Here is a 25,764-nt window from a genome sequence, read left to right as displayed (position 1 = left end):
GGCTTCTGATAACAGGCTGAAGTTAGCTTATGCCTGCAGCTAAGAGAGCATACAGAGAATTCAGTTCTGTGGCGATAGGGGATGAGGGACTAAACTGGGAGAGGTAATGGTCATCAGTACCCTGGCATTTTTTGTTCAAGCTCTTTATAGAAAATAATAGAAACCTTAACACAGCGGAAGGAAGAATACATAGAATCAGATGGCACTTGTAAAGATCCAGAATTGTTGGGGACAAAATTGTTATTCAGTTGTTTAAACATGATTAGGGATGGGTCAACATTGAGAGCCAGTTCACTCCTTGCAAGGGAAAGGTGAGCTCCCTGTTCATATCTGCACAGTTTATCTGGGAAGTAGTCCTATCCTACCACCACAGGCATGTGCTAGGAGGATGGATGAAGTACCATGACTTTCAGCCCTTACTATGACCAGCAGAGCCTAAGAGGCTGGAGTACTGAGAGGAGTTATTGGAGTCCCATCAAAGAACCGAACCTGTAGCATCTACCAGCTACTGCTGCCCCACCTGAGAGACAGCGCACTCCTTCCTGCAGCATCAGGTTTAAACCACTGTGGCAGTTCCTGAGGTCAGACAATTTCTTGTTTGGCACAAATCATGAGTGCTGTTGCTCACATTTCCAAGCCTGTTTTTGTAACCAGGAGAGCTTGAAACAGTTTTCTGAAGCAAACAGTTAGCTAATGGCACAGTTTGGGCAGACAAGGCCCTAGGCACATTCCTATTGTTCCTATGCCCTAATGCAGTCTGCTGAAGCCCTGCTGAGCCAAGCCAAGCAAGCCCAGCATGATCGCAGCCTGAACACCAGCAGTCTGCTGAGCAGAAATAGATGATGGCTTTCAGCAGAGCACTTCTGCTCCCAGAAGCAAGGTGAGGGAAGAGGGAAATCCTGGACGAGAAGAATGAGGAGGAAGAAGAGGAGGAGGAGAGAGGGGAAGAGATAGCTGAACTAGCTGATATGGAGTGATGATGTAGTAATTGTAGGAGGAGATCTAAACTGGAAGTAGATCCAAGACTTGATTAACTGATGAAAGGTGCTGTTTCTTTTGGCCGGGATAGGAATGAGGACTCTTACAATACTGTTCTTCATCATCTTGTTCCTCAGTCATTTTCTAAGCAGACCTGAACTGTACTGGTTGCACTAAGAACATATACCAGGAATGCTCAACAAGAAGGTAACAGTCAAGAGTCTCTAACACAGCAATGAGAAAACCTAAGATTATGAATACCTTAGAAGACAAAAAAAGCAAATGTTCTTTGCACCAATCAGTAACACTGTACCAAAACCAGGATGGAGTCCTTCAGAGTTCAAAATATCAAGGATACTTCTACTCATATACCCTGATGACAGGAAAAAAATAAACGCAGAAAACTTTAGGTGTCCAGCAAGTGGTAAGACTCCTGATGCACTTAATGGTGTCACCACTATAGCAGGTCAACTGAGAGAGCATTGTCCCTTTCCAGTGCACTAATGCTGCAGTACTGTTCATCTTCCCCTGCTGGTGATAAATAAGTGACACCATCAAGTTCCTATCTGGTACTGCAGAAACAGTTTTGCCTACCACTGTCAGCTGTGCTGGAGGAGCAAAATTAAACCCTATAAGGATATAACTAAAAATAATCAAGGTTAGTTCTGCAATTAGAATTGAATACAGTAAAAGCTGCAACTTTGATAAAGACAACTCGTGATTAGACATGATGTCACACATTAAAAATTTCATCCAAACAAATTGTCTGTTTCACTACAAATAGAAAACTTGAATGTCCTGGCAAACTGTAAGGACATGATTTACAAATACTAGGTAATATTTGGATCCTACATTATAAGCAGTGCTCCAGTCTTTCTGAGAAATAAAAATGACTTCACTCTGGGCTTAGCTCAGTCAAAAAAAGCTCCATTAGAGGAGTAAACCATAATTGTACATATTGAGCTCAATGCATACACATTTTTGTTTTGGTCACAGACCACACAACTAGCATCCACCCATAGTATTTCCCATTGCTTTAGGGCTTCTTGCATTATGGTACTATTAAACTTCTAATCAGGACTGGCAATCTATTATAACCTCACAGCTTTCTGAACTGGAGCAGCTGCTAATTGCACGATATGCACATCCCGAAGAGGCAGGTTTGCTGTCTTTACCTTGAATTCACCTAACAAGGAATTAGTTACTTTTCCCAAACTGCTTTGCCCTAGCACCTAACTGTTCCCCAGAGCCCTACACTGAAACCTGACCTCCTTTTAACTTGTTTTTTTTTTTTAATGTATGTTTGAAAACTTTCCAAATGAATGCCATTAACCAAGTCTTGTGCGACAGTAGCTATGATACAAAGCAGGCAGAGGTTTGTGTGTACTTACAAAGAAAACTCTTCGGATTCCAGGTGCCAACCTTTCTGTTTTCAGCTTCCAGACCAGAGGCAAAGGAGAGTTGAGAAGAAACACCAAAGGCTTTTGGTGAATATGCACTGATGAAATTGGATTCAAATGTAACATGACCTACAGAGGAACACATAAATATATGAATACCTCCTTGCAAGTTTCAAAACCAAAGTGAAATTTGAAAGGTCTTTTTTATATATATTACAGCTTTCAGCATTCAGACCTCATGACTCAAGATTACAGACTAATCTATTTCCCCTCAAAATCAGTCGGCAGAGCACAGATAATGCAAAGAATGAAACAGTTAACGTTTGTGCTGTATGCTTGCGAAGCACTGCTAAAGTGTTTAAGAAAACCTTGGCAAATGCTGATGAAAAATAGCTTATGCAAAAGGTCAAACCACTAAGCTGAGACTTGGAGAACAAGGAGATAAAAAGAACTGCAAAGCAAACTCTGGTTTCTAGATGGTAGCCTACAAAGCTGGCTTAGAGTACAAACCTCATCTGCTGATGCTATTAGGGCATAAATCTAACCTGCAAAACAAATGAAACTAAACAAACAAAAAACAGGAGGGACACATCCAGAAACACAAAGCAAGCACTGCACTAATTTGTGGAAGGAATTGCAGTAAAAAACCTAACATAAACCAGGGAAAGAAAACGCCTGTCTTCAGGGACTAAACAAATACATGTGGAAAATGATCCTAGGAAAGCAGACATCGTAGAAGAGAGGCAACCTGTTAGAGGTGACTTGTAAGCAACGAGTTTGCAGTTGCTGGAAGCCTCTCCTCCCTGGCTCCTTCTGTCCCAATGCTGTCCTTCTAGAAAGGACACAATCTCAGGCAAAACCCTAACCAAATGCATGACAGAACAGCCTGCCAGTGTTTAGCTTGTAACAACTTGTAACTGATATTATACTGGTTTTGCAGTATCTAAGATTTTAAGCAGTCAGCATTTGGCTTTATAACTCATCCTGATTTACAGGAAAAAGGCTTTAGTGCACAATGGGGAGACGATCTATCACAGACTGAGCAGGCAAGCTGATGTCTCAACAGTGGGAAGCAGGTGGGACAATCACAATTCTTCCTAGGAAAAGTGTAGAGGGAGCAAACACAGCCACCAATTTGAGTGGTGGCATGCACAAATGAGCACACAGCTAATTCAGAATTCCTTTTGTCTCTTGCTAGAGAATTTGAAAGGAAATCTGAGACATGGACGGTGCTAAGAGTTCACTGCATTATTCTTACATAGCAGTAGGCATCAGTTTACTACTTAAAGTAGTGAAACAGCTGTCTAATCCCGTAAGTACACCTCTGGGGGCACTGAGGACATCCCTATCTGTTATCCTTATTAAAACTAGTTGGAAAACTGATATTAAAGGAATAATTCTGTATTGGTGCTCAACCCAAACTGCTTTAAAGATGTGGGGCTCCTCCCTTCAGCCAGCAGCCCGGGCAGCACTAGTCCTGCCTGCAGGAAGGCTGGGCACTACCACCTTACACCTAAAGGAGCCACCTTCCTCACTGCTTGGCTCAAGCTGTATTTGTGCATTTCCAACAGAAAACACACAATACCACAGATTACCACATCTCTCCATTTTCTGGAGAGAAAGAGGGGAAGAGAGGGGAAGAGAGAGAGGGGAAGAGAGAAAAAAATAAAAAAGAAGAAAAAATAAAAAAGAAAAAAAGAAAAAAAAAAGAATAAAATACCTCATTTAGGTAACTGCAGGGTGTCAGCACTCTGAATGCTAACAGGATGACAAAGACTTCAAATGCCAAAGTCATGACCTTAGCTATAGGAACTGCTTTACAGTATCAGGCTATAATAAGAAAGAAGATAACATTATTTGTTTTACAAGGGTTCCACTTTGTTGTTCTGTCTAGAAATGGAGAGATGGAAGTAGAAATAAAAAGGTGTTTAGAACTGCTATTAAATTCATGGCTATTAAAAAGCTTTCAGTAATCCTTGTGGGTTTTCAGCTGTAATCACAGCTAATTAGTAATAAGCTGTTTAAACTATTAAATATTATTACCTTGTTCTGGGGTTATATTTTTTTACAAAGCACGAAAAATACTGTAATCTAAGATGACCAAAGCAGCCCAGTTCTATCTTTTGCAGTCCTGATCTGGCAAATATGAGATCAATTTTTATTCTGATTAGGGTTTTCCTAGCTGTAAATGGCATAAAGTGCATCCAGCTTAAACTTTTTTAAAGTTTCAAAGAGAAAGTCTACTACACTAAATGGAATAAATATTAAACACATGCACTCTTAACATATGCATCCATTTTCACACCCAATGATAACTGGGTTTCCTAAAGGATACTGATCCTAAAGGTAGTAAAGGCTAATGTAACTATCGATGAAATCAGCTGTAATATAGGTTTATGTAAATAACCAAGAGTAGGAAAACAGTAACAACCCTGTCACTCTGGCCCACATATACTCAGTTTGGGTTTGCACCCTGGTTGTGTTTTCATTAGAATGTCAAGTCAATGTAAAGAAGCAGCTCCTATTAGAAATCTTTAACATTTCTGGTACTTAAAACCTCTGGTATTTATTAAAACCAGAAGTGATACAAGAAATATGACACACTCTGAAAACTTCATCTCAGAAACAGCTAGGCCAAGTCCTTTGGGTAATAAGGAAATGGAGAAGTATCTCTGTTTCAACTAATCTCAGACAAGTTTATTCAAAGCCAACATCTATCAGACAAGACAGATGTTTTAGACTTCAGGAAGATTTCTGCCTGTCGGTTTGTTCACATGAGAGAGCATTAAGAGCAATCACACCATCTTAGTGAGAAAATCAGAGACTCTTTGCAACTGGATCTACCATCAGATTTTGTAGCTGCTATTCCTTTATAATTTGGAAATTAAATATGTATATTATGCACATATATGACTATTTCCATATATGCATGGAAATAATCAAAGTTTGAGCCATATTCAAAAGTAGCGATGTATCTATCCATGCCTTTGGCTGGAACTGTAGGATAAGTTATATCACACAATGGAATTTTCCTGCATTTCTGCCTGAAATGTGCAGATTGATCCTTAAGAAAAGCTTAAGAAAAGCTACAGGTCTTGAGCACAAAATCAATTAATTTTTCATTAGCAAATTCAGTATCTCTGTGAAAGTTTTCAGAATAAATGTAACTTTGCTCATGAATGAGACGGCAACAAACCATAGAATGTGCGATTCAGATTCCTAGTCCTAAACTTGAGAGAGAATATAGTCAATGTGATCATGCTTCTGCAGTAGCCTCTGTCACCCTTATCATCATATTTTTCATCATTTGTTTTTTGCTTCAGAGGAGCAGCTGGGCAGCCTTGTCTGAACGCGACTGCTCCCACTGAGAAGTCACACAAAATTAGCGGACTCCTCAGTATAATTATTCAAATGCTTGTTCTTGGTGATACGCAACAGTGGTATCTCTTATGGGAGGCTTTTTCCTGGCCCTTGGAAAGTTTTTTCCATCAAACTGCTGTGGGGAGTTACTAGCATTTTGCCAACAACCTAGTTGCCAGGTATGTGGGTTTTACCTTGTGTAACAGTAGTCAGTGGACTATCACACTTGGTTAAGCTCCCATCCTCTTGCCCTTTTGCTAGCTTCTGCCACGGTTGTCTCCACCCACAGTACTGCAGTGGATGATCTGCAGTGTTATCTCACCAAAACATCATTTCTGCTGGAGTGCCCCCACTGTGGCTCCAGTTAAGCCAGATACTGGCTGAATCCTAAGTGTTCTCCCCTTCCCCTGGCCATCTTTGTGTCTCACCTTAGCTTACGAGCTCTCCAAGGCACATCCTTTCTCAAGTGTCTAGACAATTCATAACACCTTCTGAATACTCCACAAATTAACAGAAAGGTACCGGATCACTTCAAACCACCAAACAAAATGTTTCTAATTAACAGCCAAAAAGCTAAGTAGAATTTTTCCCTTTCTTTTTGTATTTTCACTGGCAGCATCCATATTATTAAATACTTAAGTGAAGAAAACTCCATCAGAAACCAGTTCGGTTGTTCAGTTCTGTACAGCTGGATATGAAGACGTGGTGTGAAATTCTGAACTCAGTGAACTCTGTGGTAAAATTCATTATTTTTCTGGAACTCCCATGTAAGCGTTTTTTTTTTCTTTTTAACATTAGGTATCTAAAAAGGAAAATTCTCCATCCATTCTTACAGGTTCAAACAAGCTTATAAAAACACACACATTTTGTACTTGTCAACAACATACTGTCTCAAAGTCTTTTGCATCTTAGACAGTTTGGTCAAACAATACCAAAAGAAATTTAAACCAGAGCTATTAAATGGACTAACGTACTTTTAGCTCACCTAGTCCATGTAACAAGCAGTTACTAGTGATCTGCCCAAGTTGCTTTTAAAACATATTAAGGACCAGCACTTTAACCATGCAGATATCAGCATAACGATAACAAAGGACAATCACAGAATCACAGAATGGTTTGGGTTAGAAAGCACCTTAAGATCATCCAGTTCCAACCCCCCTGCCATGGGCAGAGACACCTCACACTAAACCATGGTGCCCAAGGCTCTGTCTAACCTGGCCTTGAACACTGCCAGGGATAGGGCATTTACCACTTCCTTGGACAACCTGTTCCAGGGCCTCACCACCTTCACAGTAAAGAACTTCTTCCACGTATCTAACCTGAACTTCCACTGTTTAACTTTAAACTCGTCACCCCTTGTCCTATCGTTACAGCCCCTAATGGAGAGCCCCTCTCCAGCATCCTTGTAGGCCCCCTTCAGATACTGGAAGGCTGCTATGAGGTCTTCATGCAGCCTTCTCTTCTCCAGGCTGAACAGCCCCAACTTCCTCAGCCTGTCTTCATACGGGAGGTGCTCCAGTCCCCTGATCATCTTCATGACACCTCCTCAGCACTTGCTCCAACAGCTCCATGTCCTTCTTATGTTGAGGACACCAGAACTGCACAGTGCTGCAAATGGGACAGTAAGTCTAACACATGCCTCACTTCCATAGATGAGCATAGCCAGCAGCTTCATTGTACAATCAACAGTTAAGCCAGACCTTCTGGACATGTGTGTCAGCAGCAGTCCTCTTGACAAGGCTCAGCTTCAGCAGCTGTTTGTCAGAGCAAGCTCCTCTTCCAGACCCACGTCTGCCCTTGCAGCCTCCTCTGGCACACACTCCTCCACACAATACATGACTAACTTGTGAGGAATATGACAACTTGGTCAGAGGTGAAAAGTAAAGATTAGAGCTAGTCTAAAAACACCTTATGACAAACCCTACAAATTCACTTTTAAAAAGCACACCAACACAAAGCATAGAACTGTGACTAGGACATGAACCACAGAGAAGTTCTGCCATTTCTGATAGATTTTCCAATGTATGTCATAAAAACTGTAGAAAAATAAAGACCTTTAAAAGATAGGACATTTCAGAGGTGCCATGTCTATCAAGCCAGGTCTGTTTGCATGTATCCATGCTGGTCACTGCTGTCTGCACAGTCTCCACAGAGTTCTTTTAAGGTCTCTTGCAGCAGCACAGTTGAGGCAGCTGCTGAGGCTCCTCTATCCCCAGGGATCACAGTTTCATGGAAGGCTGAGTATCACCACAGAAACCAACTACAAAAACAGTCTGCGGGCTCCTGCCCCTTTCCTCTGGTAAAGCAATTTGTACTACGTGAAAGGCAAGGGCACAAATGGTGAAAACTGATCAAAGTAAATGCTGCTGGTAAAGTACCATTTTGTTTTGCCGACTTCAAGGCATCAGATCACAGCCTTTGCGTTTTGTTCTAAAAAGATGAAAGTCAAGTGCCAAGGATTTGTAAGGTTGAATTAACTATTCCAGTGTGAAGGGCTTTAGAGAAATTCATAGCACATTTTCCAAAACAGCCATTATGAATTTGTGCTAATAAATGTGCACAAAATGTGCTGTGCTGTATTGAATTACACTGCCCAGGCTAGGACAGCTGTTCTTTAATAGAGAAAAATGAATTTTTAACTCTCAGACCATATAAACACATTTTCTGACTTAAAAGTGATGCACTTAAGAGGGATTTGTGACTTCTTAACTCACTGCTCAGCTGCAAAGATTAAGGTAATCAGTACAAAGCAGGTAAAATACAGAACTGAAATTTGAAGATCTATACCTGTCACTGCCCTCTATTAAGTGTTTTCACTCTTTTCGTTAATATGTAATAGACAAATTACTCTGGTATTGTAGCAGTCAAAGAAACTAACATGAAGAAACTTATCTTCACAATTCATCACTGTGTAATATTCAATATAAGAGGTTTAGAATTTCTACTGAAATCCACATGAAGAACATTAATGTCCATACATTGTTTCTAAAAGAATTCAGTCAAGGATTAATCCATGAATCCACTTCCTTTGGTGGGATCTGGTACTGCACTGATTTATAAAAGTGTTAATCAAATGCTTTAGGATGGATCTCCAGGCCAGTTTTTCTTCTAAGATGAAAGCAAAAGTGTATTCTTTAGGCAGGCACTGTGAATTCAAAATGGAACACTTCCCTCCTTCCCCTGCCTTGTGTTTTTGCTATGCTCACTGAATATTGTGTTACACTTTTGATACTGAGCCAGTTATAGTAGATTGCAACGTCCAGCTTTTGGAAGCCAACAGTTTCTGAGAGAAAGTTTGCTGATTTTTCCAAGAAACACAAAATATATTCACGTGGTGTCACTGCTTAAAGGTACTTTTGTGTAAAGGGTTACATCTTCACACTCTTAAATCAAACTATGGTATAAGCCAGTTCCTATAAGCACAAGATCCCTGCCACACTCATTTGCACAGGGCAAGGACCTATTTATTTTTAAAACTTAGCCCAGCAATGAGACAGAAGATCTTCAGAACAGCATCACAGAAATAAGTATCTCCAGGAAAACTGCAATGCCATTAAAAACAAGCACTCACATCCACACACAGTTACTTTTTCTCCTGCAGAACTCAAAGCTGTGCCACCCTTACAGCCCTTGCCAGGTGCACCATGCTTCCGTCTTTCTGTCAGGCCAGCACTAAAGGATGCTGCTGGGGCAGGGACCAGCCCCTTTGGGAGAAAGCAGGGGGGGCTGCAATGCATGAAGCACATGTGGGGAGGGAAAGCCTTTTCTTTTTGCATTACTGCCAGGATGAGGCACGGTTCCGTCCTCAGGGAAGGGGTCTAAGTCCCTGGTAGCAATTACCAGGTGTGTGGAAGACTGAATTTATTTCCAAGGCTCATGTAACACTCTCATTTTAAAATAAACCCTTTGCTTATTTTATCCTAAATACATAGTTGCAAATGGACTGGTATTGCCTGGACCTTCTCACCCACACTCTAAGAAGAGAATCAGATTGACTAAACAGCAGTTATAGCTCAGTTCTGAAAATCATGGGAAAGATTCACCCCTGGCATAATTCTAATGAAGCATTAAGCGGGACTGATGTGGTCCCATACTACTGCAAATCTGCTGGCGCTTATGATCTACCACAACCCAGAATGGAAAACTGGGCTCCAAAAATTATGCAACAGAACAGAAAGGTTGATGAGAACTACCCAAATATAAACTATAGACCATTGCATGCTCCTGCACCACATGCGTGCCAGAATGCACCAATAAACTATTTTGAAGTATACATGATGCTCTCAGAAGGCCACTTTAAAATGAAGATGCATTATTAATGGCTCAGAGCAGAAATGCAGCCTCAGCTTGTGTGCTCAAGAGAAGAACTAAGCAAAGCTCCCTTCACCCTCAGTGAGGACACAGCATCAGCTCTATATTTGGCACATGTTATCCTCAGAGAAAAGCAATGTACTCAGATGTAACAGTACTTTTAACAAAGATCTAAAGTTTACCCTCAGAACCAACCTGAAAACTGACCTGCCCATCCACTGACATGGCAGCTGTGTCCAACAGCCTGATAAACAGAGTCCATTTGAACAAAACACTAATAGCTTGCAGCATATTCAAATGTTGTCTGTAGTTCTCCCTCCAGTCTATGTTCTGGTACCTTTCTAGCCCTAAATATTAAATGACAAAGCTGAGGACTTGTGTAACAGGATGGTATTACAGCACATTTAGGTATAGACTCCTCACATGGATTTGTAATTCAGCTGCTCCAGACAGACTGAAAAATCCAACCACAAGTAAAATGTCAAATACGTTATGTGCAAGATGAGCACAGTATAGTACAGTTGCATGCTGTATAGAACTAAACATGCTGCTCAGTATCTGGCAGTGCTGCCATTTTCAACTGCACCAGTAACAACTTTCTCCTCAAAAGTTTAAGAGTAGGCAACTGTGCTGGCAAGTTTTAACTGGAAATGCAGTGATGGAAGTGCCCATTCAGAAAGCCCCACAGCTCACGCAGCATCAGACAGTTCATACACAAGTAGTAGTTCTTACACAATACTATAAAATAGTAGTTCTAACTTCATGAAAACGTTGGATCGTTTCTGCCCATGGCTAAGTCACATAATTTATCTTCAGATAAATTTCAGTTAATTTCTAGCATTCCAAAGTTGCTATTTTAAGCTGGAGCTGCCAAATGCAAGCACATTGTGTTAGATGATAATAATTTATGCAAATAGCTAGGTAATCAAAATATTCAGAGCAAAGCTATTCCTAATACAAATAACTTGACAAACTGGCAGGATGGTTACTGAAGTCCTAATTTGCACTAGAAAGAGGTATTACTTTCACAGTAAGAGAATAAGAAAAGTGAAAAAACTTGAGGCTTTATGTAAGGACAGCAGATTTAGAACTCAAAGGGTAATAACTGTATTAGCACAAGTCATACTCAGACTGTGCTACTTCTGTGACAATGATCTTAATGGCTGGGGGGGTTTAGACTGGAGACAAGAAGGCTCATGGGGGACCTTTTCACTCTCTACAACTGTTTGAAAGAAGGAGGTAGTGAGGTGGGGTTGGTCCCTTCTCCTAAGTAACAAGCAATAGAACAAGAGGAAATGGCCTCGAGCTGCACCAGGCGAGATGTAGACTGGATATTAGGAATGATTTCTTCATCGAGAGGGTGCTCAGGCACTGGAACAGGTTGCCCAGGGCAGTGCTGGAGTCACCATCCTTGGAAGTATTCACAAACCATGTAGAGAAGGCCCTCAATGATATGGGTTAGTGATGGCCTTGGCAGTGCTGGGGGATGGTTGGACTTGATCTTAAAGGTATTTTCCAACCTGGTTGATTCTATGATTCAAAAGTATAACCCAAAGAGCTTACTGATAAATTTTATGTAGACATCATACACAGTGTAAACTGTCTACTTGAGTTTTGTTTATCTGAGTAATACAAGATCCATCTTTCCCTGTGTATGTATATATTTCAACCCAGTTTTTTACTTCTGCTGTGTTATCTCATGCATTATATCATTTGGAGAACCAGAATTCTCCTGAAAAGCAAGTTTTCAAAACCATCTCTGCACAAGTATCTCACCCAGCTCTGACAATCAGATCTGATCTTCACAGGCCACCCCTGCTGTGGGCACCTGCAGAACAAGGACTGCCCACAGTGACAGCCCCAGGGATCATTAATGGAAAGCCCATGCCCACCAGAGCAAGGCTGGGGCCACTTCACACATTCCTCTTGTGACCCGAAATAGATGCTCAGGCTCCCAAAGATAAAGTGAAACCATTTGTGCCATCTGCCCTTCCACATAGTAACTAAGCTTCCCAGCTCTTGAGACCTAAAACCACAATGTTTCACTCAGCTTTGCATAAATCATTAGATGCCAATACTGTTCACATGCCATATAATGAATCCTAAGGGGAAAGTCATCCTTTTATACATCTTGTGGGAAAATCTCTTGTTGGCTTTAGAGCTGTTTAAGGGCACAGGATCCATTCCTGTAAGCCACAAGTACAGTATCTCCCCTACTGTTCTTAAGTGGCCTATTCACAAAATGGTATCACATCAGACTAAGTTTTACTTTAACAATTAAGGCAGCAGACTCATGTGAAAAGCCAACTTTTTCCCAGACAATTCTGCACTTATGTGTAGATATATTGCAGATCTGTGCTTTTCTTCGGTCAATCAGTTGGGCTGCAATGTAAGTTTAATTTTATACTCCTTTTCCTTTCTCCCATCCCTGTACTATTACCAGATAGTTGTGTAACATAGTGCCCAACACCCTGAAAAAACAAAGGTGGGGAGGGAAGGATTTAACCACTAAATTGAGGGATATATAGGTACATACTAAAGAGCAGCTTCTACCCCAAAGCAAACGTTTCTTAAACTGACAGGTAGAAGCCAGATGACAAACTGCTCCAGGACCCCTTTCCTTAAATGCATTTGGGGCATTCTGAGCAAATCTACACAGGCGAAAAGCCTGTAGGTAGCCACAGGTAACCACAAGATTCCACCACCTGTATTTTTCAGTTGATTAGATAGGTGCTAGCCACCCAACCAGAAATTACACAGCTGCATTAATGCGTTGATACCGTGGTGGTACATCTTGCCTCCCAACACCTCTCATTAATCAGAGTATGATAGTAACTGTGGGTTCAGAGACTCAGAATTAGCACTATCTCATCTCTGCCAGTAGACACAGCAAGTTCACAGTTCCCTCAACTGCAGAACAACATGCAGATGTAACAGAGCACATGGTGTCACAAGAACACCACAGAAAAACTGGAATCTGAATACAGAATTATCCAAATCTCAGGGTAAATCCTGAAAGGATGAACACTTCTCACTCGTTTCAAAAGCTGCAGGTGGGGAAGGGGAAGAGGCTGAGACAATGAGGCTTCACAAAGCAAAAAACATTACAAACAAACATGAGATGATGGAAAGACTGCAGGACAAAGGGTTATGCCATTTGAAAAACATATAAAACAATTTGTTCCTGTAAGGTTTTTCAGCCAGATCACACATAGATCTAACAGTGGAAAAAAGAAACGTCATTCTACAGGTGTCTTTTAGAGAGGCACAGTCACACTGGGATGTGTAAAATGTGGAGTTCACGTTTTTATTGGACATGTAAAACCAAAGTCTTGCTTCCCAAGCCAGAGTAAAGAACAGCGTGTGTGCATGAGTCATAAAAAACTAAAACACTGGGCAGCACCACCAGATTTAGGGAACAGTTTTGTTGACTTTATTGTCAGTAACACACCAGCCTGAGTAGGAGTTGGTGCAATACAGACTCTCACAAATGTATTAGGAATTAAATACAATGGAAACTGCTTTTAGAAGATTCAAAGTAACTGTAACCAACACATTGTCTTCTTACTCCTCTGCAGCAGGTCTTCATTCTTCCCAAGTTTTTTCTATTTGGAAACTTGAGAAAACAATCAGAACTTTTACTACTCCCTGTACAAACAAAATAGTATTCAGGGAACAGTTCAAAGAATGAATTTATGATATTGATTACATAGAAAAAAAGGAAAAAAAAACATAATCACCAAACCCCCAACGAACCAAATCTTCTATTTAATCAGGCCTTATATATATATATTGTATATGCTTGCAGAATCAAAGCCATGAGAACTGACAAAATGTGCCAGAAGACATTAACTGAGGCTGCCATGCAAGTATTTGCTTACACAATGATGCCACTCTGTGCACTTATCTGCACTGTGTTGCAAATTCTTGCTTGAAAACAGGTTTACTGAAGAAAATACTGACATGCTTTCCACCTAAGTGTAAGAACAGACTGCTTGTGTGTTGTATTTTCCCCTGTCGCTTCAGGTGCATTTTTCAGCATCCTCAATGCAAGTATCACTTGAAACCAAATTAATGGAGGAAAGAAGCAACGTTCCAACGGTCTATTCTGAAAGGATACTGCAAAGCAAGTGCACTGTGCTTCTCTGCAAAACTAATGTCATGCAGAGTCACATTTCCCAACAGGCCTCAAAACTTTACTTACGTATTTGCATGCGCTAGCAGATCATGTTTGTGCAGAAGAAATGAAGACTCTGCATCCTTGAGTGATGACAAAAGGGCAAGCCAGGCTTCAACCAGCCTTCAGGGTTAGAGAATGCCTTTTATCTCCAGAAAGGTGACATGTTTTAATACTTTTCCCTTACTGATAAGATTTGGCTCATCACCAAATATTACTTCTCATCTAGAAACATTGCCAGAGTCATGTTTATCACATACAGCATCAGCTCCAACCAGAAGAAAAATACTTCTGTATTCTAAATTGCCATGGCACTTGTTAAAGAGGCACTATCAGCTATAAATTACCTGTAATTCCTTCAAACTTTTTCAAGCAATTTAAGTTTCAGATGCTTGTACCTCACGGTGGTGCTACTTTCGCATCTTCTTTAAATAACAAGTTTTACCCCTGCAGAAGTACTCTGTTTATGTGTCGCAAGGGAAATAAGATGCTCTTTTAGAGAAACACAAACTTGAGTATATGGTGTTATCAAAAGCATAATCTACATTAAAAAAAAAAACCAACCCACAATTAAACCATTTGTGCCTCTTATATCTTGCCACTGTAAGGTTTTACTTTTTTAGCTGATACAAGAGGAGCATGATGGTCAGGCACAGCTCTACACAATTTATATTGGAAGTTTTCCTCAATGCTGGGAGGTTGGAGGAGAACAGCTTCACTGAATACAGCTTTTGGTTCAAACAGACACTCCAGAGAACAACATAAAGATAACCACTCATGACAAGTGGTGCTCCAACACCTCTCTCACGTATAGCAGGGGGTTGGAACTTAAGGTCCTCTCCAAGCCAAACCATTCTAATTCTGTGAGCCCAAAGCTAGACTGGAACCTGCCCATCAAGTTTGTGATAGAAACAGACTCCTGTTTGTCATGACTCCTGAAATGTCATCACTTCCTTAATTACCTTTTCTTGGGGAAATTAACTATAGACAAAGCAGTAATTCATAAATACTCCAGGGCATGTCAGAGAGAAGCTCTGAGGAGGGGACTGGAGACCACAAATGTGAATCACAGTTTAGGACAAAAATCAAAACACACTAAGAGAACATGTGAGTAATGTGCAGTGTGCTTACACACACAAGCAGCGGAAGAGTTCATCTAGTAAATACAGCAGCAGTAGCCCCCTTTCCCTCTACAGTACAACAACTGCATAACAGTACCCACTGGGCACTTGAAGCAGAGGAAAAGAAGAGTCCAGCAGGTCATTTTAAATAGCAGTCAGCAAAACTGAACAATATGAGAGACCAGAGAAGTCGTTCTGACATTCTTCTGTTTGAACCCTTTAGCTATCTGTGCTGGGCCTTGGCATGGCTTCAGTCACTGTTCCATGCAGCTCTGAAACCGAGAACAGGTCTCACTTCCTGCGCACAGCAAACAGTCCCTTTTCTAACCGTGGAAAATACCATGACTTTCCAAGGCACGAGAAGTCACTGCTGCCTCTTTAAGGGCAGCATGCAGCAAGCCATGCTCCTGCAGGACAGCAGGCTCTGCACAAACAGACTCCTCTGGCCGACACATGACTTCCGCTGGCAGTTCTGGTGGGCAGGACTTGAAAAGATTGCCAAATCCCAGTGACCAGCAAATCCAGAGCTGGCTAAAAACATCCCACAAACACTGCAGTCCAGAGCAAACAAGATGAAAAAAAAACACATTAAAAAAAGGCTGGATTTTATGCAAGCACAGATGCTTCAAAGTGCTAATGAAGAGGAGGAAGAGGGTTGTAAGGGTTCTAAGAAACAGAGGCTGGGTGGCTATTGGTTTCTTTGTTTTTTAAAGACATGGCAATTCAGTGTTCCTTTATAAGACATCAGTGCCATATAGCGTATTAGCTGCATGCAAGCTGCTGCTTTCAGTAAAAATTGCATCACCTGAGAAAGACACTGAATGATTACAATTTCTGTGGAGCACGCTGTCAGTATCATTTAGAGCTTTAAGATCTACTATGTGCTTCACTTCTGATTCAGTCCAGCACCCAGGCAGCCTCAAAAGGGCTTTTGAACAAGGCTGTGGGGAAAGGGAGTAACAACAGCCTGTGAAACCACGCTGGTGAGCCAGCAGAGCTACCGCAGGCTGCGGGCGAGCTTTGGAAAATACTCAGGATCAAGAGATGCATATGATGAAGGACTACTGCTTTCCAAGCAACAAATACAGGGTATTCCTGGAGTATGTCTCAACTTGACTCTGAGACCTCCCTGGCATAGAGCGCTGGTGGAAGTAGTAATTCACCTGGGCTTCCCATTCTCGGTCTTCTGATGTGGGCCCCTTCCCTCACTCTTACAAGTGGTATGCAGAACACCATGAAAGAAGATGGTGATAAAAAGCAGCAGTCAACTTCAAGCTTGACACAGAGGTTTGCAGGCAGTCAAACTGATTTTCCACCGCCACACTGCACATCCTAGTTGGACTGATAAGGATGCCTCTCCATGATTTTGTGAGCCACAGATCACCAAGGAACAAGCAGTTACAGGGTGAAAGTGATCAAGTTGATCTTGCTGGGCTCCATGTAATAGGAGAGCTGGCCTGCATATAAGAGGTTGAAGCCAATCAGTGTTTTGGAAAACCTGAATGCTGCCACCCAGACCCAGATATGGTATCTTAAAATGTCCACAGTGGCCTACAAAAACATGCAGTACCACTCTTGGTACTGCAGGAACAGGAAAGATCTACAGCCCCACTGAAACCCTGACAGCTGGGGAAGCCAGTATGAGCAAAACCGCAAAGTCAGGCACAGGAAGCAAGGGGCAAGAACTTCCCAAATAGCAAAAGTTGTTTCCCAAACTACGCTGGAGTTTGTCAACTTCCAGTATGGAACTGGCTGGCTAGCTAGATGTCACACTCCAAGTGACAAAGGCCACCTTTCCTGGAAGACACTCTCTTACTGGTTGACCCATGAAGCCGGATGAGATCAGCCCAGACTTCCACCAAACTTCTCCCACATTGTAGTCGTCTTTTCAGGGTTTACCTTCTCACATTTTGAACAAAATCATCTGCCACCAAGTTACTGGTCCTCTCATCACAAGTCTCACCTCAGACTTCCCCATCCACAGAAAGACTAAGCATCTCCAATACTGCCATCCTCCTTCACCCCCAGACAGACTAGGCAGGAACAGTCACCTGCACTACTCTTCTCTCAAGCTATCTCACTATAGGTAGTTCATGCCACGCCTATGCATATACTTGCACTGCATATACTTGCACTGCATATACTTGCACTGCATATACTTGCACTGCATATACTATGCATATACTTGCCCTGCATATACTTGCACTGCCATTTGTATGTCTGCTGCCATAGCTAGATATCCATTACTGCTGCCAAGCAAGCGTGGTTAGAAAGTTGAGACACAAGAGCAGCAACATTCCTATGCAATGTTCAGATCTGGTCTGTACCCCAGCAGAGGCACAGGCACGGTGCTTTTATTATCTTTGAAAGCTTCTTCTAAAGTGGCAACTGTTTTTCTTCAGAACAAAGGCCTTTTGGCCAACCAGAAGTACTAAATATACCCATGAACAGCAGCGCAGGCTTCCCACTACACTACAGTAAATGAGCGTAGGGCAGATACAATGCAGCCTTGCAAACCAAGCAACATGTCCTTTACTTCCCAGCTTAACTCTGCACCACATGTTCTGTTCAGCTCACCAGAAACATCAAATTTGTACAGCCAAGTGACCTGGCAGTGCACAAATCAAATATTAACATCAGTAAAGTCTGTGGTCTTTCTCAAAGTTTTGATCTCACAGGAGTAACAAACTCTTTGTTCCTGAGCTTCTTATTTTGCTATAAGTTTAGGATTGCATTGGATAATGATCCAATTACTTTAATTTGGATTATTAAGACCAAGCTGCAGGGTGCTTCAAAAGTACAAATCAAACCAGCCTGTCTTGTCAGTTTTAGAGCAGCTGGTCAAGCTGACATGGAGAGCTTAGCACTGAAAAGCCATAGGAGAAAAAGAAGCTGAACTTATTTTTACTGTGTGAGATCCTAAAGTCTCAGGAAACAGCCTAGAGCAGACATTGACGGATGCTAAATGGAAACTTACTTTAACAAATGCACTCTTAGAGGAAGAAATAAACAAAATGGAATCAAACCAGTGACTAGGTAACAAACCCGTCACTAACTCCAGCTGTCAAATAACAAACCTTGGATCCCCTTCCTGCCTGCTGAAGACACATGACCTCCAGGGCCCCCCAACCATGGCCCTGGTGCAGCAGGTCAGCATGCTTAAACCACACTCAATAAGTGGCCCCTTTATCACAGCTGAATCTCAAGGCTGTCCCCAGATCTCTGGATGCCTGAGCATGAAACAAAACATTTTTCCCTGACATAGCCTTGGGTAAAGCTCTTGTGTTAAATTTCTGAGAACAGTTAAATGAACACACTGGGAGCTAGAGTAAATATGTGAAAATATAGGCAAAATGAACCAGGTTGTCATCACCCTCCTTGTCCATGTCTTCATAGTCCTAAAATACATAACCACTGTGACACAAAGGAATTATCTTGAATTCAGGATGCATTGCAAAGGCCAGGATGTAGAAATACATTATCAGGTGACTGTTCCAGAGTCTTTTCCCATCACATTTTTACAATGTAGAGGATCTCTTCAAAAAGTAGTTAAACACTGGACTTACATAAGTTTGCCCATCATTTTATGACTTCGAAGTGGGTCAGGCTCAGGAATCTGAGATACATTACTAGTAAGTACCTGGCTATTATCATTAGCCAGCTCCACAGGAACTAACAGGCATTTTAATAGCAGGTTTGCTCTCAAAGGAAAATATTTTTTTATTCTGAAACTGTTGCCAAGTAACAGTGATTAAACCATGGGGGAAATCTATCAAATTACTGCAGCCTCAGTGGCATTACTCAAAATTATAGAAATAAAGATGAGTCCTTGATTTTCCTGCCTTCATTTCACGTAACACGTGTTAAACATCTGTATCAGGCATAAAAGCTATTGAGGATGAGGATATCAATGAAAACAATAGTGAATCCATTTCCAGGAACTCTGTCTCCATGTATTCATATGTATTCAATCCTAAATATTCACATGAGATTAATTTTATATGCCACTACTCCGCCTTTAGCTATTTCAATTGTGGCTCCATGCCTGAAGCAGCTCAGGGAAATCCAACTGACTGGTAAAATTCAAGAATCCTCCATTAACTTAGGACTTGATAACTTCATCTTCAAATAAGTTTTATTTTCTAGATGCATTTTTTCTGGTGCAATCTCTAGTTTCCAAGTGCCTCCACAAACAATAACCTTTTTTTATAACGGAACACGCAGCTCCATGAGAAAGCAACTACCTCCATTCTAAAACCAAGGAAACTGAAACAGTGAAGATACAGGAACTTTCTCTTCAGCTTTGGGTAGAGTCCAGTAGTTGCTGACTTTTAGCTGAGACCCGGATCAGAGTACAGAAATGCACACATGCACTCACTTCCCCAGGAATACTTGATCAAATAAAACAAACAGAAAAGGCTTGCATTCCTCATGCCAAGTTCAACATAAACACTTGTGGCTATTACATGCACCCGTATTCTATTTCCTATGATAAAGCATGGTCAATATGAATTGTGATAAAAGACATTTCTAAGAAATACTGGAAAAAGATTGGAACTTTGGGGTTCTTACTTGAAGAAAGTGCCTTCACAGTCTCTGCAAATGAGATTTCATCCCAACAGGGATTAATGAAGTAAAATACAAATCCCTTGAAGATCAGAGATACGGTCACAGCATTTGATCACAGATAGGATCAGATTTCAGCCTTAACATGAAAGCAATATAGTACTGATTTAGTTTTGCAAAGTTTCAGAACTCATAAACCCATAAATTTCCAGTTCACCTTTATTATTTATTCACATTTACAGGTAAGAAAAAGCACCCAAACTTCACCAATCTTTACAGAAACCCTGCATGTATCACAGGAGGAATATGCCCCTGCCATGCCCTCCCCTCTGCATCAGCCACCCCTCCTATGCTTAAATTTGCCAGCACTTGTCTGTATATTCTACACAAGTGTCAAAATGAGTTAAACTAATGCATACATGTTTTTATGAGAACCAGGATAACTGCACAAGTACGTTTAATGCATAAGCCCTCCAAGGAATTTGCTAGGGGAAGTTTACACTCCTCCCAGCAAGTAAGGAATGTGTAATTTAGCAGCATCTAGCACAGGGCAGGTTAAAAACAAAACAAAAACTGACCTCCTCCCCCAGAGAAAGCCTTCACTTAAAGATTCTCAGATTTTGCATTCCACATTATCAGAACTTCAACCAACCTCTGAACAAGTGCATGATTTATTTTAAACATGCTTTTGATGCTGCTAAACCTAACTAAGGCACTGTCAAACAAAAAGACTGGTTTTATTCTGGAGTATCCTGGAAATACTGGATGACAGAGATCTCTACCTTTGCTATCAGCATTTGCAGGCAACAGGAAATACCTCAGTTGGTAAATCAAGCTAATGTAACTGAGGTGATGGGTACATTCTACTTTAAGACAAAAGGCCACTTGGAGCTGGTTTCTACAATAACGGAAAAGATAACATTTGGTCTGCTTTGTTTCCCGGCCCTGATCCTATAAGTAAAATCTGATTTTTCCAAGTTGTTTACGCTCTTTTGCTTGACACTGTTGCCAGCAAGCCTTGCTCCAGCTTCCTGTGCATTTTTAGAGCAGCCATCTATCTCCAAGGAGGGGCTGTGACTGGAAACTGGCTGGGAGATGAGGGAAGGAGCTTAAGGGGCTACAAATCCTTAAGCATGTTCTGTGCTCTACGCTTTGGTATACCAAAGAAGCGCATGGAAAGGACAGCTTGGGACAAGCTGCTTTCTTACCATAAGCGTGCTAAAGGAGGCACAAGCAGCCTCTTTCTGCTAGACAGCAATTATTTTTATTGCAAGCCAAATATTTAAATCTCATGTCTTTCTGTCAAGGATCAGACAGCAGTGGCATAGCCTGCAGCCTTGTGCACATGTGACTTGCTCACGTTGTGTGCACACTGTTACACAAGCAGTGCCAACAGCATCAAACCAGAGCGAAAATTAGGATTATGCAAATGGGCTCTTTGAGCTGACTCATTCTGGTCTCTTGGGAGGCACAAGCCCCAGCTGTAGCCTGCTCCATCCCGTCCTCAGGCACCCTTTAGTAACTAAGAAGTTACCAGTTCCCACTATCCCATGTTCTCACAGTGAGAGCACTCTTCTGCCTGTTTTCAACAAAATTTGTGATCACCTTGTGAGATCTACCACCTCCTATATTAAATTTGTCTATGACTCGTTAACGGACTTAAAGGTCTCTGAGTGATGGAAGAGGCAATGACAAATACATAGCAGAATCACATACAGCTTTAGCTTTCATGCCCAAAGAACTGATTGTACCTATACTTTGTCAGGCATTCACAGTGTACTCATCACACGACAATCCAGTGCCTGGCAAACTAAGAAAGGCTTTTAAAACCAAACCAAACCAAACCCCCCCAAACAACACAAATATAAAAATCTCTGTTCCTCATTCGGAGCCCCACAAAAAACCCAAAGTACTTTTCTGTTCATTTAGTGACAGATGAACTGAGAAAGACCTGACATTTTTGATTGAGGGCAGCCCATGAAATGCCTACTGAAAAAATAGTAAACAACTTTTTCATCATACACCAGACATTTCAGACAGTGTATACACTGAAAGTGAACACAACAGTTCAAGTTTCATGGATGCATCCAAGACACATTGAGCTGAACACACCACAAACTCAACAAAGCTGCTATTGAAGCCAGTGGAAAGACTTTGATTATGTCCAAGAGTATCTGCCTTTATTTAAATCACTTTATATAAAAGACTCCACTTAAAAGTTCTTTCAGCACAGATAATAGACCCTCTTTTTCTAAGCTTTTGCCTGCAAGATCATCATCTTTGTTCTCTCATTACAAATTCTGCTAATTGCGTACATGCTCATTGCTCTCACAGGACACAGTATTAAGGATTTGTGTGTGTAATACTATGAGAACATGAACTAAGAAGCTCAGCTGTCATGCCACAAAGTGTTTTTTCGGCACTCTGTTTTGATGTGTTTTGAGAGTAAACAACAGTACTGCACACTTAACATCAAAACTTTTCTGCTTGTGCTGTTGCTTTCAGAGCAGCTGATGTTCTTGCCCGTCCCTCTGAGTGCAACGTACATAAATAAGTAATTGGATTGTACTTACGTACTTCCATAGTCAGCAACACTTGCTTTCTGTATGGCAGTCCCCCCACAGGGAAACATTAAGGATGTATTACAGAGGTAAAAGCATCTGAACTTAAATATTTGTTTATAGTGGCCTTGGCAGGGATCCAAAGGTATTCATGCTGATTTACAACACATTTAGGTAAACGATCTGCTTTTGAAGGCAGCCAATTCTGCAAAGGCCTCTTGTAGATCTAAATCTGTTTCTTATTTCCTTTGCCCACCCTGCCACCTTTTTAAAGTGTACTTCGTGGTTGTGAAAGGTGATGGAGAGAGTGGCTGGGTATAGAAGTGGTTTACTCATGACGCACAAAGCATAGGTGGAAAGTATCCACACACACTGTGCATGCTTCCTTCTGGTCACAGATCAGAAATAGCTTCATTCAGCAAATTAATGTAGAACAATCCCATTTGCAGACACACTTGCAGCCAGGGATCAGGACAAAAAGCAATTTCCCCTTTACCTCTCTTTCATGATGGCCAAGGCCCTCCTCAGGATTTCTGAGATTGAGGACGTGCACCTCTTGTGGCAAGGCTGTTGTGCCTCGGCTTGCACAGCCAGACAACACCGTGAAACTCTCCAGCAAGGCATGGACTGGGTGTGAATTGTTAACAGGCGACAAGACACATTCGCTCCTAGGCACAGGACCTGCAGAGGAAGACACAGAGGCACGTCATTTGGAGAAAAGAGCTATACACAGATTACACCTGTCAAATAAGCATCATTCTTTTGGTCATGAAGCCCATAGGAACAAAAGCAGAGACTTTGAGTTCGTTGCCCACAAAATGAAGACATTTATTTTCACTGAATACACTAACTCGTTGGTTCATTTCTCTCTGAAAGTTTAAGTATGAATTCCAAATTGAAGGTAGTCCTGTCTTTACCAGGGAGAAAAATCAAGGATTAAAGAGGAAAAAAAAAACCAAAAACCAACCAAAAAAACCCCCAAAGTGGTTATAGTGGTAGGAGGAATTGGGTCATCTTAGATGTGAATTATTTGTTTATGTCAAACATTGTTATTTCCAAGCATTGAAAAATGCAATCATGTACATATAACAATGAAAAGTTAATCTCTAGTACACAGATAATTACATCAGGAAGGATTTGGGAGAGTTGGATTTGTTGCTTTTGAAGCAGTGCTGATTTATAGTGAATGTTGTTCAAATAGATTGTACAAAACAGCAGGCATCTGTCACATGATAAAAATGAAATGTTTGTTTACTGAGTCTATTTTGTGTCTGACAGCAATTATCTATACTGATAACAGATATCTAGTCCAAAACAGAGTGTACGCCCTTTCAAATAATCACCACAGCATGATGTAGTGCCATACAGTTATACAGTACGTGAGACAGCACGATGTGATACAGCAAGATAGCACAAAAGCTAAAACATAGGGAGCAGTTTACATTTAAACTATATCTCAGGAAACTAAAGCAAGACAAATATTTATGAAAAGCAGCCCTGCTTTTCCAAAAGGACTCAAACCCACCCCTGACAGTAACAGATACTGTATGTTTTTGATTCAGAAGGTCACAGGGGAGCACAACTGACTTAACCCCTGATTTGCACCAAAATCACTCAGATGAGACACGCATCAACCAGTCAGTTCAGAGGCTGCAAGGCATAAAAGAGAAATATAAGCTAGAAGCATGACTTCCCCCCCCCCCTTGGAGAGCGTGCATCTGCAATAGAAGTAAAATGCTTCTTTCAAATCCAGTTCAAAATGAAAGCAAATCCTCAGCTGATCAAATGGCAGAGCTCCATCTGCTTTTGTGAAGTCTACATCCAGCTATTGCAGCCCCAGAGGTCCTTTGACTTATGTGCACACATATGTTTAATTATATTAGCACTGATTATAAAGGCAGTTCACTCACGACACAGCTAGCAGCTGGCTGTTTAGAAGGCAGAGTCCGTCTTAAACCAGACTTCATCTGGAAAAAGCAAAGCCCCTGAGCACAGGGAGATTTCCGCAGTGGCTTGGGCCATGCGTGCCTTGTCCTGCCAAAGGGGCCATTCCTGAAACCCACCAGTGCATAGTACGTATCCCACCAGCTCCCCCAGAACAGGAATATTTGTCAAAGACAATGCTCAAGACATGAATTACGCATGCCTGTGCTTGGGAAACAGGATAAACTTTCTACTCGGTACAGAAGGACCTTGGTAGTAGCACTGACCACCAGCCTGGAGGATTTAAGGTTCATTTGGGTTTAATTCCTTCTCAAGAATGTGTATACAAAGTGTGACTAGTCCAAGCAATGATACTCAGTTCAAAACCAAACCAAAACCAAACCACTAAAAACACAAACTATGAAAAAGTTGCCCTTTGTAATGGTTGAAGTAGTATTTAGAATTTGTAACAGTAACACAACCAGCAGAGAGGCCTTGTTTTCCTGATGTAAAAGCGTAGATCAGAGAACATACTAATCAATTAGCCTAACCATTGGTGTGCAAGTCCTGCAGCAGACCAGGTTACACAAGCTGCACAAAAAGTATTTCTGAACTCCACAAGCATTTCTTGGGCTGCGGAATAAATTGAGAACCAAGGAGTGTTTGTTCCTTGAATTCCTTCTTGCAGACCAGAATGGAGTTAAGATGCTTCTATCATAAAGCACACATGAAGAACAAGGTGCAAGACTCAGAACTCGACAGAAATGGAGTTGTTGACAAAAACAACTTAGGAAAGGTTCAGGAGAACAGCTACTAACTCCCTCTCTGCAGAGGGGATTCCATTGCGAGCACCTATTTCCATGCAGTACATCTACCAATCCTCCCCTCCAGCCTTCATCTGATCTTTATCCTGTACAAATGGGCCACATTAGAAGACATCTGGATTTTCCCCTCAATTCCTATGAGGACTCATCCACATGAAGACAACAGTGACTGGTACGTTCAGGCTGTCTGTAACCGACTCCCTTGCTGGCACCTCAAGTGTGCTTAAGCAAGCCCTTCTTGCAAGGCCCTCTGTTCTGCTTGACATGAAAGACTGAAATACTCCCAGAGGGAGCAGAAGTTCACATCCTGGATAACTGTGTGCAGCTGAGCTTATCTACACAGCAAAGAGCAGAGCAAAGCATGCCCGCTCTGCCTGCACTCCATAGCGGCTGGAAGTGGGCCAGATCTCCTGCAGAAACCCCATCACCCCACTGGCATGCCACTTCTGTCAGCTCTGTTTTGAACAAACAGGGCACAGAGCTGCTCTAAGCTGCTCTATAGAAGAAACCAGTGTTTTTGCAGAGTTCCTGCATTTGATAGAG

General features: G+C 41.5%; 1 protein-coding gene across 4 annotated transcripts in view; it reads right to left on the bottom strand.

Moving 5' to 3' along the window:
• The window catches only part of TGFBR3 (transforming growth factor beta receptor 3), a 116,995-nt gene that overhangs the window by 49,331 nt on the left and 41,900 nt on the right, over positions 1–25,764 (bottom strand). For all 4 annotated transcript variants that reach the window (XM_061465514.1, XM_061465515.1, XM_061465512.1 and 1 more), the window contains 2 exons: positions 22,971–23,155; positions 2,370–2,507 (listed from right to left, as the gene is read on the bottom strand). In XM_061465514.1, coding sequence (XP_061321498.1) covers positions 2,370–2,507; positions 22,971–23,155 — 323 coding nt within the window. The remainder of the gene's footprint in view (positions 1–2,369; positions 2,508–22,970; positions 23,156–25,764) is intronic.

The sequence above is a fragment of the Pezoporus flaviventris genome, unplaced genomic scaffold (assembly GCF_033815535.1).
Source record: "Pezoporus flaviventris isolate CSIRO_AGI_PZ_B2104156 unplaced genomic scaffold, CSIRO_AGI_Pfla_v1 ptg000040l, whole genome shotgun sequence".
In the NCBI taxonomy this organism is placed as follows: domain Eukaryota; kingdom Metazoa; phylum Chordata; class Aves; order Psittaciformes; family Psittacidae; genus Pezoporus; species Pezoporus flaviventris.
The sequence above is the reverse complement of the archived record's forward strand: the minus strand, read 5'-3'. Positions and strand labels throughout refer to the sequence as shown.